Raw genomic sequence first — 19,648 nt, 5'->3', positions numbered from 1 at the left:
TAAAGGCTTCCAGCTATTTTTGGTCTCTTTATAACTTCCTCTTTAGGAAACAGATACATTCTGAACTCAAATTAACACAGGTAAAGGCAACAGCTTAATAAAGTCAAGATTGCTTTAAAACCCATGTCAAGTCTGCACTGATTTGCATCACCTACCTACGTTATCTAATTACCATGTAATGGTATTAAGTTAAGCTAAAATCTCAGCTCCTCTAGTATTTTTTAACTGACTGACTTACACAAAAATTACAAAGGACTGTCTTCAGAGGGATTTTACTTTGAACTGGAATTAGAACATCCATTATGTCTGGGTTTTGTTTTCTTTCAGTGAAAACAAGGCAGTTTTATTCTTTTCCCATTAACAACAGAAGGACCAAGTTGCATAAGATGCAGGGGAGATTTCAAGGCAGAATTCTTGGATGCTGGTGGAAAACAAACCGTGTGCCCTGGTCCCTGGTGGGTTTGTCCTCTTGAAGAAGGTAAAATAGCCCCTCTGCTATTGCCTCCCCTGGCCAGTCTCAGCAGCTGATTGCTTTACATCACCCTTGAACTACTGCCGTTTAATACCTTAGAACAGCATCGGATTGCTTGTTCTCAGGCTATAAACCAGTCAGAGATAAAAGAAAAACACCTCCCCCTTTGTTTCTTAATGAAGGCTATTTTCTGGTTGACAGCAGTTTTTGCAAATATGTACAAATTGCTCCAAAATGCATTGCTCTCTTCCATATACAACAATATGTGCCTACAGTTGCAACATTCTTTTTTCCTTTTTCCTGGAACAAGAGCAATAAGGTCCAGTATAGCAGGACTCCAAAGAAAACCTCCCTATAAATACATTTACATTTAACAATGGGCATCATAATTTCTGAACTCACAGAGGATGAAGTTTAAGAGCAGAAACAAAGGTGACTTGAAGCATCTTAACCCAAGGGCTGTCCTGACACTAAGAAACCCTGGGTGGCAATCCCCAAACAATTCCTCGCCTGGCTGGTGCTACTTACAGGGAGTGGAAAGAAGACAGGTTCTCCACAGAGAAAAGCAGGAGTATGAGCTCTTAGCAGCTCCAGCTCTTGGGTCATAGCCCAGTCTTCCCTTTTAATTGAGCAACATGCAGCTGAGAAAAGATGTTGGTTTAGTTTTTTTCAAGGGCCAGGAAGAAAACATGCCAACGATTCATGTTTTACTTAAAGCAGCAGTTGAGACTTCACAAAGAAGATCTGTGCACTTTTTATTTCTGGTTCAGAGGATTTACATGCTCTTTTTAATGATCTGGGCCTTCAGCAGTGGGTAATGCTTCGCAGTCCCCAGCTTAGTGTTCATGCAAAATTGAAGCACTTTTGAGGCAGTTTAGAGCCTACAGATGAATCTCAATGTGCAGGCAAAAAGAAATAATAGTTGTTTAGCACTTCACAAGAAGAAGAGGAGGAAATGATGAAAAAACAAACAACAAAAAAGAAATCTATTCAACATCAAACATCTGGGAAGCCAACCAAGAGCATCTGAATTTTGAACAGCATGTTTACATTCCCTTTGCATGGTGGAGGGTGGGCAGAGAAATGAACAATAAATGCATTTGTGTGTAAATTTACATGTAAAAAATATACATCAAGTTGTTTATTTTACTGACTTACCAATTCATACACATTACAGATACAAAATAGGTATGCAGATGCACATGTACATGTGTACCACATCCACTCTGCATGGTTTTAAAAAGCAGAGACAACAAGAAAATGCCTTATTTCTGTGAACTTGATGCGATGACACAGTTCAGTGGCTGGTGCAGCTATTGTGCGAACAAGGACAGTCTTAATGTGACACAAGGGGTCACTCGGGAGCCTCCTCAGCAGTTGTTTTTCTATTTTTTAGTCTGCAATGTGCAGGAACAGCAGGCTGGGGGAGAAGTTTAAGACCCCCATCATTTTTTGCCATTGTTCTGCATGCTGGGGATGGCATTTCACAGCTGACCCAGGTATCTTGAAAAAAAGAAAAGAACACTAAAAGTAAAAGAAGAAAAAGGCTAGCAGCTGCTTTCAAAGCAGCTTTGTCCACTGTGCTGTCAAGTGAAGTGACTTTCTTCAGAAAGAGATGAAGCTCTGGGAATTTACTGTCTGCTCCCCCACCCAGCACGTTTTCAGGGTTGTGCCAGGGCAGCAGTCAAAACACCAGCTCCTGAACACCAGGAGGTTTTTCTTAGTTTGTAGTGAACAAAGGAATCATGGCAGGAAGGCGTGCAAAAAGGCAGCCTGGTGGTCACAGAAGTCCTTTGGTGTGTACATGTTTCTGGGTACTGTGCAGTTCATGATAGAACATATAGTTCATGATAGTCAGCTAGAGGGGGGCATCAGGGAGCCCCAGGCACCAGAGCAAGCAAGTTCCTCTGCAGATCTGTGTGACTTCAACACACAAAAAAGATCTTTTAAATTATGCAAATGAATGCCATCAAAATATCCCTGTAAGTCCAGATGTCTCCTTTTATTCCTTTTCTTCTAGGTACCCACCACTGAATTCCAGTACTGGTTTCCACCTTAGTTGCAAAAAAAAGCACTAAACAAAACCCCCAAATCAAATCTACTTCTAGGCATTGCTGTTTCTCAGGGCTAGCAGTCCTTACTCCTCTTCAGAGGAGGGTGCAGCAACCAACCAGGTACAGCAGCAGCCCTCATTAAAAAACATAGGCATAAAAGTCACTGGGAACCCAAAAACTGCAATCAACCAACCAAGATCTTCTCTAAATCAAAACCTGGGAGCAAATAATAGAAGAGGCTGCAAGGGCCTAAAGATTTGTATTCAGGGAATAGAAGACACAGAAGAGTCTGACAAAAGACTCACTTTCTACTCTTACAATCAAAGTATGACAAGGTTGAGAAGTTATGAGGAATTGTGAAAGGTGTTCCAACAAAACCTGCGGAGAAAAAGAGCTGTACGTAACCTTGCAGGTGAATGGCAGCTCTGCTGGTACTTACCACACCATGCTGCTCATTCCTGTACAAATTGGGAATGCTTGGGAATGACAAAATGAATACAGGCTGTGAACCTGTAAAGGCAGCACAAAATTAGATCCTGTATGGGTCAGAGCTGCGTGACAGGCACCTCTCTTTCCCTTCAACATTAGCAATGATTTGGCACCCTACCTGCACAGCAAAAAAAGCCTTGCTAAAACTTATCAATGTGCAAAACTTTGCTCCATACAAATGCTTTTCTTTTGTTTAAAAAAAAAAAAAAGGAATTAAAAAAATATTACAAAGGAAAGGATTTCTCCAATGTAGTTTCAAGAAATAGGAATTCTTCAGGCAATGATTTCTCTGCCTTAATGAGCTAATACCACTCAGGTAACTGAGACACAAACTTAGATAGACACCAAGGGAGTCTGGGAAACACTTAAATGTTTAGCAGAGTCATTAAGACCTCAATATCTCTAAAGAGTGTTAGACTACAGCCAGATCATCTGGCTGCATCAGACTATAACTTGTTTGCATAGAAGAAAAAGTAGGGTATAATTTTGACCTTCCATTTCCCTGAGTATTTCCAGGTATTTTTGTAAAGAAACTGCAGCTCTACTAGTCCTAGTCATTCTCATGTTTAATTAACTGAAAAAGCTTCACTTAGAGGATTCAAGTGTTCCTGTCACGGTGCTACTGACTGCAGCACTTTGTTTGACAGCACATAAGACTTTGGCTCTGCTCCTCTTTTCCACCATGCTCTTCTTGTCTGCATTTACTGTACTCAAGAAACAGCTGTTTTCCATTTAGGCCCGTGGGTGCAGGATGGAGACTGAGCTTTGGGACTCACTGCCAAAGCAAGACCACATTTATGAGCCTTTCATGCATAAGACCACCCTCACCACAGGGGCTCCAGATCCCACACAAATGGCTCAAAAGGATCTGGGGGACATGGGTGGAGCAATAGGAATGCAATAGGAAGCATTGCTGTGCAAAGCTGTGGCTAGTCTGAAGCTGTGGTGGGTGGACTGATGTCAGAAGACGTCTTTTGGGGAATTAATGGGATTACGAGTGTGTAACAAAGGGTTTAATGAAGGAAAAACTTGGAGGAGAAAAGATGAAGGCCGGAAATATTCAGAGGGGGGTGTCCTCAAATGCTTCAGATGAATGTATTAGGCATCCATATTCCTCTTCTAATTATTTCACATAACTTTATTTCCTATCTCAGATTTATTTTTCCAGAAGCCCACAGGAAACCTCCAAGACAATTAGGCAAACAGCTGCAGATAGGAAGTTAATACTGCAATAAGAAATGAATAAATATCCTAAAGCTTTTATCTTTTGGTCCCAAGGCACTTTGCAGAGGTAGATCACAGAGACACTGAGTGATTTGCATAGATACATGGTGAATATACAGAAAATCTGGAATGGGCAAATGACCCTTCCCATGGGCCCATCATTACTCAACGGAGGAGCATGAGAGGGATTAACCTGCAGGAAGAGTAACTCCCTCTGGGCCCCCTGTTAGCATGCCTGAGTACCCTGAAGGACTGAGCAAGTCTGGGAGAACCTCCTCCAGAGTCAGCTTAGCAACAGGAGGGCAGAAAGTTCATGATGTCCACTGCTGCTGCCTGCAAAGGTGGCTGGGCACAGACTCCTACAGGGAAAAAGCTGCTGGAAAGGACAGCAGTAGGAGAATGACAGGCAGGTCTCAATGGCTATGAACACAAGAAAGATGTCTTGGTCTAAGAGCTGGAGCAGCCTTCCACAAAGGCTTAGAGGGACAAAACCCCCACATATAACAGTTTGATTAAATAAGAAATTATTGATTTGTTAATGCACATATTGTAAATGAATCCTGCACTCAGTTAACTCAAAAATTCACAAGCCTTTGCAGGCTTCTAAACAAAAAGAGAATCTCCCTGGGTTTAGCGGGAGTCTTAGTATTGCCTATAAAATTTGCTTCCAGAAGCAAATACCTGGTCCAGTGGTCTTAATCTGTTAACAAAAGTTTATTTCCCTTCTTCAGGTATGTCCTGACCTTAACAATTTCTCCACTGACTTCAGCAAAAACCCCCACTATTTTAAATGCATGTCCTAGAAAATGGTAATTCTCTGTCTGTATGTTTCTTCTGAAGCTTCCAAAATGGCTATGTTTTCTACCCAAACATATTCATTACTCAAGATGAAAGTGCAAACTTTGCTTGAAAACACTGTCTGCAGCAGCTTCATTGTTGGGTATTCCCTTGATGTGGCTGAGGGGAAACCACATTTCCAGCAGCTGATTTTGAAGATGCAACCTGCAAGAAGAGAGAACTTCTCTGGCAGCAGTGATGGGCACTGGGCTCATCTTCCCCAGGAGAGCTTTCTGTCAGGCCACAGGGAGTGACAGGCAGAAAGAAGATGGCCCAAGTGACAGCAAAAAATGTCTGCAACCTAAATTTCAAGTAGGAAAAAAGCCCATGAGTTTCTTCATATGTTTTATGTAAGTAACCTGTATCTCCCCAGAGAGTTACAGTTCTTTGGAGAAACAGAGTTATGTGCTTCCTTCTGCACCATCTGCAGCCTTTCAGACCATACATGTTTCACTTGCAGCAACCTTCCAGAGAGAGAATAGACTTCAAATTATGGAAGAATACAGAAGATGGTAGAATCAGTTCTGACCCACATCTCAAAACTATTAATAGGAGCATTTGGGAAGAGATACTCAAGACACATTTTCAAATTTCCTTGAAATGAGCTGGATTAGGGCAGAGTACTGAAGGAGCAGAGCTGAAAATTGGCAATGTGTTGCTGAGAAATAATTATTTTTCATATGGGTGTTTGATGTTTATAATGGATTTGATCAAATGATAAACGGAAAATAAAATGACTTCTGACAATGGCGGAATGAAAGCAATCCTTATTTATGATGTGTGCCTACCCTTGCTAACATAATCCCAAGGTATTCTACCCCAGAGCATCAAAATATTGCAGGCTAAGTGTCCAAATGCAGCATTCACATTCACTTGCTATATGCTTAGTAAAGTCAATGGGGACACTGGCCACATTTGCTCAGAAAAATAGCTTTTTCCTTATCCTTTGGATTCTTCAAAAATAATACAGAGAATTAGGATGCTACAGCATGTCAAGATACAAAAAGAGATTAAGTAAAAAAGATGTGCAGAGAAAGAATATAGCTGTAAGGAAAGGAAGATCTAGGGGTAAAAGAAATGAGTGAAACATTATCCCTCCACATCTCTCCCTGAGCTCTGCTTACTTGGGGATTGGGGGCACCAGAATTTTGTATTTGGGGTGCCAAATTAAATTCTTCAACACTGTTATTCAAAGACATGCAATACTAAGAAATAATGGCTTTTTAAAAATAAAAAATTCTATGACAAATGAATGCAACTTCCCAAAACGAGAGGCTGTGTGATGACCTTTGCTGTATAGTCAGAAGTCCCAACCTAAACAATGACTTTTGCCATTAGTGCAATGCAGCCTTCTAATATGTGGTGTGACAAACACCAAAACAAATGGCTTTCATGAGATGTGCATACAGAGAGGAAGATGAAGCAACAGAGCATTTTGTGCTGGAAGTGATTTTCCTGCCTCTCTACAGGGTGCCAGAAGAGCACAGTGACTGTGAAGGTTTCCCCACTGCTGTCTTGGCTGCAGCATCTTGTAAGAGCTGTTTTAAAGGCAAAAGGGCAGATGTCAATCCTTGATCTTTCCGTTGAGAGGGTCATCTATTAAAGACTTAGCTAGCTGGGTATCTACTCCCTCAACAGGCTGCCAAACCCATTGCTTAAGGTAACAAACTCCTATTTGCCAGATCAATGTTGACCCTACGTCAAAAGCTCAGTTTCTTTTCGTTGAATCTGCAAGTCACCCCAAAAATACTTTAATTGGGAAAGGTAATGGTGGGAGGTAAGCATTGGAATCTCAGTGGTGGCTATGTAAAGAAACTGAAAAAAAAGAAGTCAGGATTCTCTCTGAAAAGAAGTGCATATTTGTCCACTTCAAGTGCAGTTTGATACACTCTCTTAATCAGACAAAAGGAGGGGGTCACCAAGTAACTCCCCAAGATCTCCTTTCCCTATGCATCCCAACAAAAGAAAACGGACAGTGTAGACAAACAATAATGCTGGGTGAATTGCCCAATATGTCTATTTAATTAGCACTTAAAGAATCACAAATGTTTTCTCTTTGCTTGAAGGAGAGAGAAGAACATGGCCCTGGCATTATAGAGGGCATGAGGGAGTTTATGGACTGTTTCACCTCAGTAGTCAAGGAGAAAATATTACGATGCATATCCAAACTGGAAAGACAAAAAAAAACTCCAGATTTTTTTTTCTGCTTTTCTCTTGTACATCACTGGGATGTGAGGTTTGATACAGCAGCATTTAATCCCTCTGGGCAAATGAATGGGGTGCAAGACAGTGATTTTCCATACATTCACAATTCTCCCACCCCTGCAGAAATGGTGTGTGGGTCTTGGAAATTAGTTCTCCGTAAAAGCACACACGCAAAATAAAATCACAGATTCACAGAATAGGGTGAGTATGAAGGGAACTTTAAGGTCATCTAGTCCAAATGCCCTGCAATAAGCAGGGACATCTTCAACCAGATCAGGTTCCTCGGAGCCCCATGCAGCCCACCCATGAAAGTTTCCAGGGATGGAAACTTCCATCCGTCACCTCTCTGAACAACCTGGTTCAGTGTTTTGCCATTCTCATTGTAAAAAAGAAAAAAACAATATCTTTTGACACTGTCAGTTTCAGAGGTACAGTAATTTGGAAAATGTGCACGAATTGCTCTAACAATTATTGATGCTATTGAACTTCCTGCCCTGTAACAATGGAATTTTCTTGCCCCCAAAAGCATCAGTTCTGCAGGGCTCCTTTTATTTTTGTTGCTGTTATCTTTTATGACAGTCAGCCATAAAATCAAATGTGTTCCCTCAAAAGAACTCTCATCTTTGTTTTTTAAAACCAGTGTTCTTATTCTTTTTTACATTAATGGGAAAATATTCCAGAGACATAAAGGCATAAAAAAGACAATGCCCTGCTTGTATTTCACATACATAGGAAATGAAAGAGTCAAAGATGTGCACTAGACATTTCCAAAGCATCCATTTGACTTCTTTATGAAAATGCTTAGCTTTTTGCATAAAGAAGAAAAATTCCAGTGAGTCTGAGGATTTAATAACAGAATGTAATGATCTTCTGTGTAAAGCCGCAGGTTTCTCAGACTTGATCAGTGTAAAATATTTCAAAAGGCTCTCTCTTCAGGCTAATTTAATTAAACAAAGTGGTACTAGAACACCCTGTCACTATTACAGTTCTCATCCTCTCCAACCAGAAGGCAACAACTCCTACAGAGTCCCTGTGCATGTTCTTCACAGCAATGCTTTACCCACTGTTTAAAAATACCCCGCAGTGCAAAGTATATATAACTATTACTTTAATTCTGTACCTTCTCTCTTTCACAAAGAAAAACGTACAGAGAAAAAATACGTGATTGTTTGTTTTTCTCTTTTAAAAATTAGCCTTCTTAATGCATTCAACATTTCAATCTAACAGCTCTCTTCAATGAGAGATTGGCTGCACTCTCATTCCATCTTGTGTGCATGCCATTGCTATTGCTGTGCTGTTTTCTTTGGTCTTCTCAATGACAGAAACAAATTTGCCTTACAAGAAGAGTTAATCATCTCTACATAGATTTCATTCCTGGGCACAGGCTCAAAGTCCATGAACACATAATCTTTTGCAAATCAAAACCTATTTCTCACTTTCATGGATCATTTACAATCCCAAGATGATGTACTGCTAGCATCACACCTGTATTTTAGTTCACTTTCTACCTGATTACTCATCCTTTAGAAAGGAAAGCACAAGTGACCTTTACTCTTTTCCTCTCATATTTTATTGTCTGTTTGCCTTGTTTCTCCTTGCTTTGCTCGTCTCTGTAAAGAATTGAAAGCCTGGTTCAAATCCAGCAGCAGAATATTTCCTCAGCACGGTCTTCTTTTCATAAACAGGCAGAACAGACCTCAGGAAGAGTGAAATACCAGGAAAGAAGAAAGCACACAGTTTTCAGTTGCTGAGATTACAGGACAGCCCCTGCAGAAACACTGTGTGAGATCCCTTTGAGCCCCAGGTCACCCATGGGAAGTCTAGACTTAATCTGGTTTGTGGGCAGTTTCTCTTTCCTCCCTAACCACAAGTCAGGAAGCAGCAGCAGCACCGTAGGTTTGGACCTAGAGGGATCCTTACATCATCCTCTGAGCAGTTCAGTCATTACTTCTGTGCCCTAGGCTACAACTGCACTGGCTAGGCAAAAATAGCAAAAGAAACCAAAATAATCTCAAAACTGATAGTGTCCAAGGGCTTTGCCAGCCTGACTGGTGCAAGCTGCCAAGATATCTCCTTATTCAGGTGCCAGAATGAACTCTCACAGTCACTGTCTCCTGCAATTTTTTTCTGCAGCTTAATCTCCAGTGAATATATTTTCCAGCGCTTCCATTGCTTTAAAGAAAATACTATTTTATCACAACCATAATTAAATTCTTTACCCATTTCTATACCACTTATGTGCTATGAGCCCTAGATTCCAAATCTGCCTAGAGGAAGGTGCACAAACACTGCAGCTGTGACATGCATTAACCGATATTCTGGCAACAATCAGGCTGACTAACAAATTAGGATTTTGATGACAGTTTCATTTTAACAAGCTATTAGTGCAACTAATTTTGTGGCTCTTGTGCTAATAATCTGACATGCACAGCTTTTGACACCTTCTTTCCCCCAGTGAAATCCAGTAGATGATATTAATCTTTAATTGATAATGGTTCTCATTTGCATATAATTGCTGTTGTTTATTATGCAAAATGTTTTTCCTCTGAAATATTTTGATGCTTCTCTTTTAAAGATTTGCCTTTCACACTTGTAGAATTGAGTTTCCTTTATAGCATCACCAAGTTTTCCCACTATGAGATTTTTGTAAAAAAAGAATGAATATTTCACCTGTAGTGAAAAACTTTCAATAAATGGTGATATTCATGAAAACTTAAAAAATTAACCAGTCATAACTGTCCTTCTCTTTGCTCATCTTCATACCCTTGGGCTCCCATGGAACAAAAACCCCTGAAGATATATTAAGCAATATGGATTTTTAAAAAAATGTTTCTCCTGAAGTCAACATGTGGAAAAGCCGATTTTTACAAGTGAATACACAGGGCCCAAGTCTAACAGAGACTTTGTTTCTACAGCCTTTCCTCCTAGACAAACCTTCTCTTTTTCAAGTGAGAGTACCAAGAAAAGCTTATGCTTTTGATCTCTGAGCAAATAAATGAGCTGAAACAAATAAAACCTGGTTCACAAGAGACTTCCAAGACATCTGGTAAAGTTATTTTTCTAAGTAATTAGATCAAGTGGTGGTGTAATTCCCAAATGGAAAGTACCTTCTCGCTTGGTATCCAGTTATTTCTCAGAACCATCAAAAACCAGCCGTAAGTCCTGCTTCTCTCCTTGCATGTGTCTCAGACTCTATAGATTACCAGTCTTCCCAAACGCTGCTGTATTACTCAAGTTTTTAAAACCACCACCCCTGCTTCCCTTTTTTTTTTTTTTTTCTTTCTTTTGTGCTATGAGGATCTGTTTTACTTCCATGAATGTCAGTGGGATTTCTGGTGTTGACTGAGGAAGGATGCTAAGACACTGTAGTTCTCCTTACAGGCTCTCCTCCCTGCAGGCAGAGAAGTGCAATGAATAACAGCCAGGTGCCTGCTCTGGATCAATAGTGCTCTAACGTGTGCCCAGGTGTGCTTTCTCCTTCTTTCTTGCTGAAAACTGATTAAATGTCTCATTTTTTTCTCATATCTCCCCAAGAAAACATCATTCTAGTAACAACCCAATTGCTCCTTGACACTTCAGGGAGAATGTGTTTCTCGGTCTGTGACAACAACACAGTGCAACCTCTGTGAATTTGTGACACTGGGAGTAGAGTCTGAAGAAGGCAATTTCATTTCGTTTGTGCGTGGTTCTCCTGGTTTTCTGGTTTCAGATTTGGTCAGGGTGCTTTACACTCCTGTTTCACTAGCTGAACTGGATGCAGGCATCACTCCTGTGCTGTGACAGTAATGTTTGTAATACCAGGTATAGAATTCACAGCTGAAGTAAAGAGGAGTAAAGAAAAGCAGCTGCCATATGAAACAGCTGCTAGATTATAACACTGGGCTTGATATTATTGGTGTTCATTCTCATCCCTTCACAACATAACACAAACTCACCAGAGGTTTCATCTACTCTCTCATCCACCACATGGTCCTTCTGATGAACCCACTCGCTGTTGCACTTGAAATAGATCTGTGTGGCTGGGCTTGCTTTGCAGTACAGATTCACGGGCTTGTTCTTCACTATGTAAGCCTCTTCGGGTTCAATGAGGAAGTGGGGCAATGGCTCTGGAGGATCAGATGGAAAAGTTTCTGGAAGTTCATGAAAAAAGTCATCATCTGTAAAGGAAAAATGAAAGAACCAAAATTCAGCTGGCAGACACTTGCAAAAACTTCATGAAAATTAAAAAACGTGCATACTTTTGGAATAAAGTATTAGGAACATTCCTAAACTGAGGTTTAGATGCATTGCCGTTTCCAGACTGGAAGAAACTTTACATGCTGAGCATTCTTTCCTCTCTGTGATGTGACAGGGATGTGCACATTCACAGTCTGGGATCAGCCTTTGTTACCATCATTGGCAATACCAGCAATAAAACTCTGTGTTAGTGCTTGGTAGAGTCGCCTGCAAAGCCATAAAGAGAAATAATAGAAACTTTCAGAGGCTTCAAGGTCACATTTTCAATAGTGACTTATCACAGTGCGTAATCAGGTGCGTGCAATAGCTACTGCCAGCTGAGGCTGGTCCAAACAGGAAACAGTACCTTTTGTTTCAGATAAGCAGTTTGAAATCTGCTGAGGGCAAAAGACTAAATGCAGGTCCAGTCTGCACCTCTTTGTTCGTACTCTGACTCTCCTGCTAAGATTGCTAATGAAGGTGCCAAACTATGCTTTATTTACTCTGTCAGTAGTACACTGGTCTGTGCAGTCCTTGCTAGGGAGAGGACATGGGAGGGGACATGGGGCAGGGCAGCTGTGAAACGGTGACATTTTGGGCAAACATGGACACATGCTATTGACACATGGAGCCTCAGTGCCTCTCTGGTGCTGCTGGTAAAGAATTAAGCCAATGAGAGAAGTCTGGAGAAGGAGGAAAAGAATCCATTATGTGGGAGGCAAGACTGAATACACCAAATGTGCATATTTTCCTTTCTCTTTCCCTCTTCACAAATCCTCTTTTACAATCCCTCTGCTCCTTTGTGCAGAGGAAGTCTTCCACATCACAAAGCACCAAATTCACCTTCTCCCCATCTCCTTCCCCACCTGCCATCAGAGCACAGGAACATCCAAGAGGCTCTGAGCAGCAAAGTGGTGGGGGGCACCAACTCCTGACAGACCCAGCAGTGGTGAGCTGGCAATTCTGAAGGCCTCATTCAATCTCCCCTTTCTGCCTCTGACACAGTTATCATTACACCTACTGACAGATGCTGATGCTGATCAATACAATGCCACGGAACATCCAACTACAAATAGTGGCTGTCTATCTCCTCTCTGCCAGTCTACATGAAGATGAAATGTCAGACAGCTGCCTCCCCGAATCTGAGACTTCCCTGTGCAGGCCGTGTCCAGAATTACAAGGGGTATGACTCTCCTTCCAGATACTGCTTTTCAGAAAGACAAGAAGGAACAGGGACAGATGAAGGAGAGAGGGGAAAAAGGTAATATAGTACCCATCCATGCAGCTGCATGAAGGTAAGTTGTATGTCTTTATCAGTGATGCAAGTACCTTAAAGAGCAAACCATTGTGTGAACCTCCTAAACTGTTTATGAAAAGAACATAATGTTCACAATTTTTTTCCTTTTTTCTTCCCCCCCCCTTCATATTAATTTAAAAATACTCCTGTCCTTCTTGATGTCTCATTTTATAAGGAGTATTAGCCCTGACTCACTACTGCATCACTCCCTGAGATTTAATAGAAGTGAACTGGTTCAAAGATAGAAAAAAAAGCCAATAAATAAGGCCTGACATTCTTCTAGAAAAGGAAAAATCTGTGACACACTATAACACTTTCATTTCCATCTCCAATTAATCATTTCCAGATACTCAAATTAAATTTAATTTTTTATCACTTTCCCATGCTTCCATTTACTTCTGCAGTTTCCTTTTCACTCTGACCACACAGCCTCCTTCCTCTGCAATCCTATTTCCTCTCCTCGTTAGGTATTTCTTCCTTGCTCCATGTTACTCCCCATTTTTTTCCAAAAAGAATGACGAGTTACAGTAAGTTAATGGGAGTCCTCATTTGGTTTCATGACAATGAAACATATCTGAACCGAATCAAGAGGATTTTTGGCATTCCTCATCCTCTTCCATGCACCTCTCCTCCTCCCCTCTCCCACATGCTGCTGCATAGACATCCATGCCACAGAAACATTAGAGATGAATCATTTCCCCTGAATTGCCACAGGACGTATCTTTTTCTTCTGGTCATTTAATTGCAAATCAGCAAGCAGACAGATGGAAACTAACAAAGCACACATATGTTTTATAATTAAACAAGTATTGCTTCACTAATTTCTGATGACTGGAAGAACAAATGTATTTATTTTCACCACTAAATTTCTGCACATTATCAAAGGCAATAATTACAATGCCCTACCAATTAACTGCACCTTATCAAAGATAACTAGAAAGTCTAAAAGGAGAGATCAGCAAGCAGCAAAAAAGAAAAAAGGTTTTCAAAATTATTTCTTTAATCAGCCTTGAAATCCGGTGTGGGTTTTGGCTTTTCCTCCTGGAGGTAACTGCTTACGAAGTTTCGATATTATTTGTATGTATTCAAAGTAGTGCCCAGTACATTACGATCCAGTCTCACATTTTGATTCTGGTGATAGCTACTTCTCTCCACCAACCTGGCATCCCACAGTCAGGTACAAACCTGTTTTCTTACTGCCTTCTTGCTGTGATGCCTCCTAAAGCTTCTTGAGCAATAATAAAGCTCAGCTTTATTTTCCCACACTCTTTCTCGTTTCTATCGAGAGGCATCTGAACCACTCTTAAATGTTAGGGATATAGATGGAAACCATTCACAAACTGTCACACAAATAGTGCTCAAAGGCTGGAAACTGGCATTTAAAACTGTCACTTTTAGAAAAAATTTAAGATAGTAGCAGAGAAAGTTTTTTTTTTTGCTTTTTAAACCTGAGAATGCTCATTCAATCCCTGCCCTCATATTGCTGCTGTTAATAGCAACAATGGTGGTTTTTTATAGAGCAGTTTCTCAAGAGGAACATATAGAATATCACCCTGACTGGGTTTGGCAGAAAAAAGCAATCCCACTGCAAAGCTAGTCTACCTCCATTAGCACTGAGGGACCCTTGCTCCTGCTTTTCACTGCTGAAAGGTAACAGGTGGCTTAATCAACCTGTGCCAGCCACAGTGGGAAGTTGCTTGGTGTTTCCTGCATCCCCCAAAGAGATGGGGGTCTGGTACTGCAGAGAGGCAAAGCACCCCTCCCCTCTCACCCAGGCACACCAGCTGAAATGGTAGGAGGGTGGTTTACAGGTAGAGAAGCTGTGCAGCCCTGGTTCCCCTGTGCCATGCTGACACTTGCTTCTCAGGATGAGAACCTTTTGAGGAGGAAAAACCTTAAATCCCCTCATGATGGCTCACATGAGGCACAGCTGCATCACGGCTTAGGATAGTCAGCCAATCCAGCTGCTGATCTGGGACAGGGTTTGGAACCATCAGCCTTAACACACATCTTGGAGCCTCACAGTCTCACATTTCATTTTCTGAATTACAGCAACATGCTGTCATGCTTTCATTGTAACACTCGCAGCAACATGCAAGCATAAATTATAAACTTAATGCAATTATATAGCAAAATATTCCTAAAAATCCGACACAGAAAACATCAATATAGGACATTTGATTGTGCTGGGATTTTTTGCACGTCTCTAGAGAACAAGACCTGGTAACACCTAAGCAATTTAATGAATCGATGTTTTCATGAGGACGCAATTCCCAACAACAAAATCAACACTTCCATCAGTTTCTCTTGACCAGATCTACTTAGACATAGGTCATTCCTCTCTCCATACAAAAATCAAACCCTGACTTAGACTTTTCAGGGATGATTTTGCTATCACCGTGCTGCCTGTTGAGCCAGTTTCTGCAATTTGGATGGGGGTTGCCTCTCATGGTGTGTTCCATTACTGTATGAGGGGATAAATCTTGCCTGAGACTTAGATCTGCATCTTCCAGACAGTTATTGCCAGTCATTTAAAATGCTCATCTCCCAGTGGTGCAACAAAGCAACAAACTTTATAACTGTCTTATTTAACTCTCTTAAGTAGTTAGGCTCTTTTTTTTCTTTTGTCTGGAGGAAAAAAGCTAACTAAACCATTTGGGAGTGAGTGATCTGGAGGCATAGATACAAACAAACACTAAAAATTCACATACTTGATTTCCAATCATTATGCCAATGTCATGTGCAGCAAGTTTCCCTCACAACCGTGATCAAACACAAACACAAGTCACACATTGCTCTCTCCTGTTGTAACAAATCCCCTTCTGTGCTCAGTAACTTTGAGCTGCAAGTTTACTTCTGCAGTATGTCACATTCATCTTTATTTTCACATAATAAAGTGTACAGCCCATCTGTTGTTATTGACTGATTTATATTAGCAAGACAAAAGACCTGATTAATGGTACTGCTAAACTGGTTCCGGTCATGCAATTCATTCATATTAAGAAAATAAATTTTTAAAAGCCCCTTTAATCTATGAACTTCATTTGGAATTTTTATTTTTAGTTGCTGGCCCAAATACAGATACACTTTTTTATTTGCCTTCTGTAGTATCTGACAACTATGTTTTTCAAAAGCAAAGTCAAATGCAAATCTATAAGAACAGGAGAAATGCCACTGAAATCCACATTGGCATGGGCTGTCACACATAGGAATTTTAACTTAATTTTATTTCAGTTTTCTTTTAAGGCAAAATAAATCTTTGCCTAAGTCAGGAACCTTTTGATATTAGGAAAGCTCTTTATTCTTTTCATGCATTTGCCTGTAAAACTGTACATATTATGGCTCTCCATGCATACCACGTGAAAAGAGAGATTAAATGGTATATTTCCCCTTTTATGGATTACTAGCCCTGCTCCAATCTGTGGCAGGAAAATATTGTGCTCCGTACACCAATCTATTCATCTCTAGATCACTAGTTTTATTACTATATACCAAGCTTTAATTCTCATCAGCCCAGCATATAACTCAGTATATATCTGAACTGCAAGACTTGAACTATTATTGCTTAGATGATAATATATTGGACCATTATCTCTTCATGTGAGACCTGAAGCAAATTCTTCTCAAATGGAATTTACTTCAGAATGATTCAAGAGCAATTTAAAATGAATGGCTGCGAAGTTAATTCTATTTGCATTTGGATGCCCATCACTCGCCATGATCATTCCCTGAGTGTTGCAAGAAAGGCAGCTGGGGTTCACTGTATGGATGGGATTTCTGTTCAGGTTTTAATGTTATGATTAAAAAGCTTTCTAGAGCAACAAGTACTGTTTACTGTGAAATTAACAGCAGGTGCTAGCTCAGCCAGACAGCTTATCAGGATGGAGGCAAGAGTTTGGATTACAGTGCACACTCTTTCAGGAACAGAAAATTGCTCGGCTGGAAGTCCTTTAGTCACAGGGTTTTCCATCCTCCTAGGAAGGGCATGCAGTGCCACCAAATGGGAAGCAAAAAATGCTGTAAGCCATGGAGCCTGCCTCCACCTTAGAGGCCCATAACACCAGGGAGCTACAAATCCAACATTAGTACAAGTTGAATAAAAAATGGGAGAAAATAAGACTTTTTCTAAAAATCATTTTTGAACAGTTTCCATACCAAAAGGCCCTCTCAACCGTGCCTCAGCTTTGGAGACCACACAGGGGCAGGGAATGAGCACAGCAAAGTGCAGCCTGTGCCCTGAAAGAGAAAGCACATTTTCCTGCCTTGGCCTGGGGAGAAGGAGAGTGGCTTTCTCAGCCCTTTACCCTCTGTCAGCCCTTCCTTCTGCTGACTGCAAGGTGAGCATGCCATAGGGCAATCACTCCTTATTCTTCAGCACCTCAAAAGGGGAAGGTATCCCCAAACAGCCAAGGAAGAATGCAATTTTGCAATAACAAAATATATTTGGCCAACCTTGAAGGCTGGCATCTGCTTGTAGCTGAATTCACTGGCAGGCCTTTATGTGCCTAAAGATGAGGCTTGGTTTCGTGGCAACCCACAAGCCAAATCCTTGCTGAACTTTGCTGGACCCTCCTGGGAGCAAGGTCAAGGGAATTTCTGACTCAGATTTACTGAGCACCCACAAAATTAAATGCTCTTTTCATCAGGGAAGGCAGAGTGCAGACACAGTCTGGGAAAAGTGACAGAGAAATCGATAGGGTATGCGATATTCATCTTTTTTGGGTGACTTCAGTCCAGAAACAGAATAAATAAATACCACAAAGAGGAATGAACTTTTCCTGCACCTGTATCAGCTCAGTGAGGACTCTCCCAGCACATTTCAGCTGAAGAAATCCACAGGAGGTCAAACCCAAGAATTGCTTGCACTTAACAGAGAACATATGCATCAAGTGGCTACACATGCGTCAGAAGGCTGCTGGGCAAAAGTCTCCCTCTCAAACACAGGAACATCAATGAAAAGCCAAAGACATCTTTTCCTGTCCTTCTGTACCCCTAGAAAAAAAAAAGGAACTTTCACAGCAGCACAGGAATCAATACTTGATCCATGGTCAGCCACAGGCATCAACCTGAAGCCCTTTCAAGAACCCAGACAATGGACATCTCAGACACCTGAAATACTGGATTATCGGCTCAGCTAAAGAGTCCAGGAAGAAGGTTTCTATTGTTTGTGTTTAACAAGCATGATTGTTGTATTAGGCATGGCTTATTTATTTAGGATGGTCTGTATATGTAGTCTATACTATACAGACCATCCTAAATAAATAAGCCATACCTAATACAGTAATCATGCTTGTTTTACCCACCACACTCTGACAAGCCTTTCTCAGAAAGCTGTGATTAGCTGAAGGGGAGAAGGAAACACCATGATTTCTCTTTTAACAGCAGTGCACAGTCTGCCATTACACTTGGGGGACTGTCAAGAGTGGGAGCTACAGCTCAAAAGAAGGGAGGCTTCACAGTCGGAGAAATCAGCCAACTGAGTGGCTGCTGGTGCTCCCCCCAGCAGCCCTATGTGGAGTGGAGCCCTCTCCTCTTGTGCACTTCTTTCTCTGTATGAATGCTGCATGCCCAGATATAAAGCCAAGGGCAGAGGAAGATGAAAGAACAAATGGTTATCACTCACCCACAGCCACTGTGCAACCACGTTGCCAACAGCAATTAGTGTGTTCTCCTTCTCCCCTGCTCTGGGAGTGCCATCTCCTTCTCTGAGGCCAGTGCTTAGAGTACATCTTGCCTGGCTTACCCTGGTAAACTGCACTGCTGTTAATCAACAGCTAATTCCAGTGGAGTCAAATGTGATTTGCAACACAGCAAGGAAAAGGAGACTCTCATTTAGATGAGGATGGGTTTCTTTAATTAATAATAATAATTAAAGTTTCTGCTTCTCTTGAAATTTTGACATCAACCAGATGAGAGTAAAATTGAAAACAAAGCTCTCAGTGCTCTGTAACAGAGGGAATTTTTTTATACATCCCACTGCTAACTCAAGAGAAAACCTACAGGTATATATGTAGACATGACATTTTAGGTTCTGTATCCAGAACATTACCATTGCCCTGAGACAAACTCTGTCAGACAACCAGCTGCTGCCTAAACATGCAAGAGATAGTGGCAGTACTCATTAGCATTGGACTCAGTGTAGGAAAATGCCGGAAGATGGTATGATTTCATGCAAAGCAATACTTTCTGTGGCATATGAAGAGCACCAGGCTGTTCTTTGAGCAACAAGGTTTATGAGACTTGTCTCTATAGGAAACTTAATGAAGTAATCTGCAAGCACTACTTTCTATGAGTCTGCCTAACCATGTAAATAGATAAAAAGACTGGAGGCAAATCATCAGGGGGTGAGGCTGACTTATGAGCATTGAGAGCATGAAATGTAAAGAGAAGAGGCAAAGCCCCTGTTTCTTTGCTGCCTTGCCCTGAGTACCAGCAGTCACATCTCTCTTTGTAAAATATTAATTATTTCTGATGGAAACCTGTTTTGCTTGTACAGAGCTACAGGATAAGGTTGGCTCAGTTACTGTGCCATGGCTCTCAAAAGTACAGCACTTGAAAATAAAATGCTTGACAAACAGCAGATGACATCAGTGACATTTTGTGGTGATTACCCTGTTGAAGTTTCCACCCTCTTTCCACTTCCAGGGTTGTCAAGCATTGGAACAGGTTGCTCAGGGAAGTGGTTGAGTAACCATCCCTGGAGATATTTAAAAGACGTATAGATGTGGCACTCAGTGACATGGCTTAGTGGTGGATTTGGCAGAGCTGGGCTAACAGCTGGACTGTCTGATTTTAGAGGTCTTTCTGATCTAAACTATTCCGTGAATATATGATTTGTTTAAAACTAATAAAATA

General features: G+C 41.0%; 1 protein-coding gene across 3 annotated transcripts in view; it reads right to left on the bottom strand.

The window, feature by feature from the left end:
* Positions 1–19,648, bottom strand: part of UNC5C (unc-5 netrin receptor C) — a 257,297-nt gene that overhangs the window by 82,435 nt on the left and 155,214 nt on the right. For 2 of the 3 annotated variants that reach the window (XM_063422938.1, XM_063422936.1), the window contains exon 2: positions 11,217–11,438. In XM_063422938.1, coding sequence (XP_063279008.1) covers positions 11,217–11,438 — 222 coding nt within the window. Of the gene's footprint in view, positions 1–11,216; positions 11,439–11,519; positions 11,726–19,648 lie in introns of those variants that run through there. The other variant, XM_063422939.1, reaches the window with a different exon arrangement.

This window comes from Prinia subflava, chromosome Z (genome assembly GCF_021018805.1).
Source record: "Prinia subflava isolate CZ2003 ecotype Zambia chromosome Z, Cam_Psub_1.2, whole genome shotgun sequence".
NCBI classification, from domain to species: Eukaryota; Metazoa; Chordata; class Aves; order Passeriformes; family Cisticolidae; genus Prinia; species Prinia subflava.
Note: the sequence above shows the minus strand (reverse complement) of the source record. Positions and strands in the feature narration are given on the sequence as shown.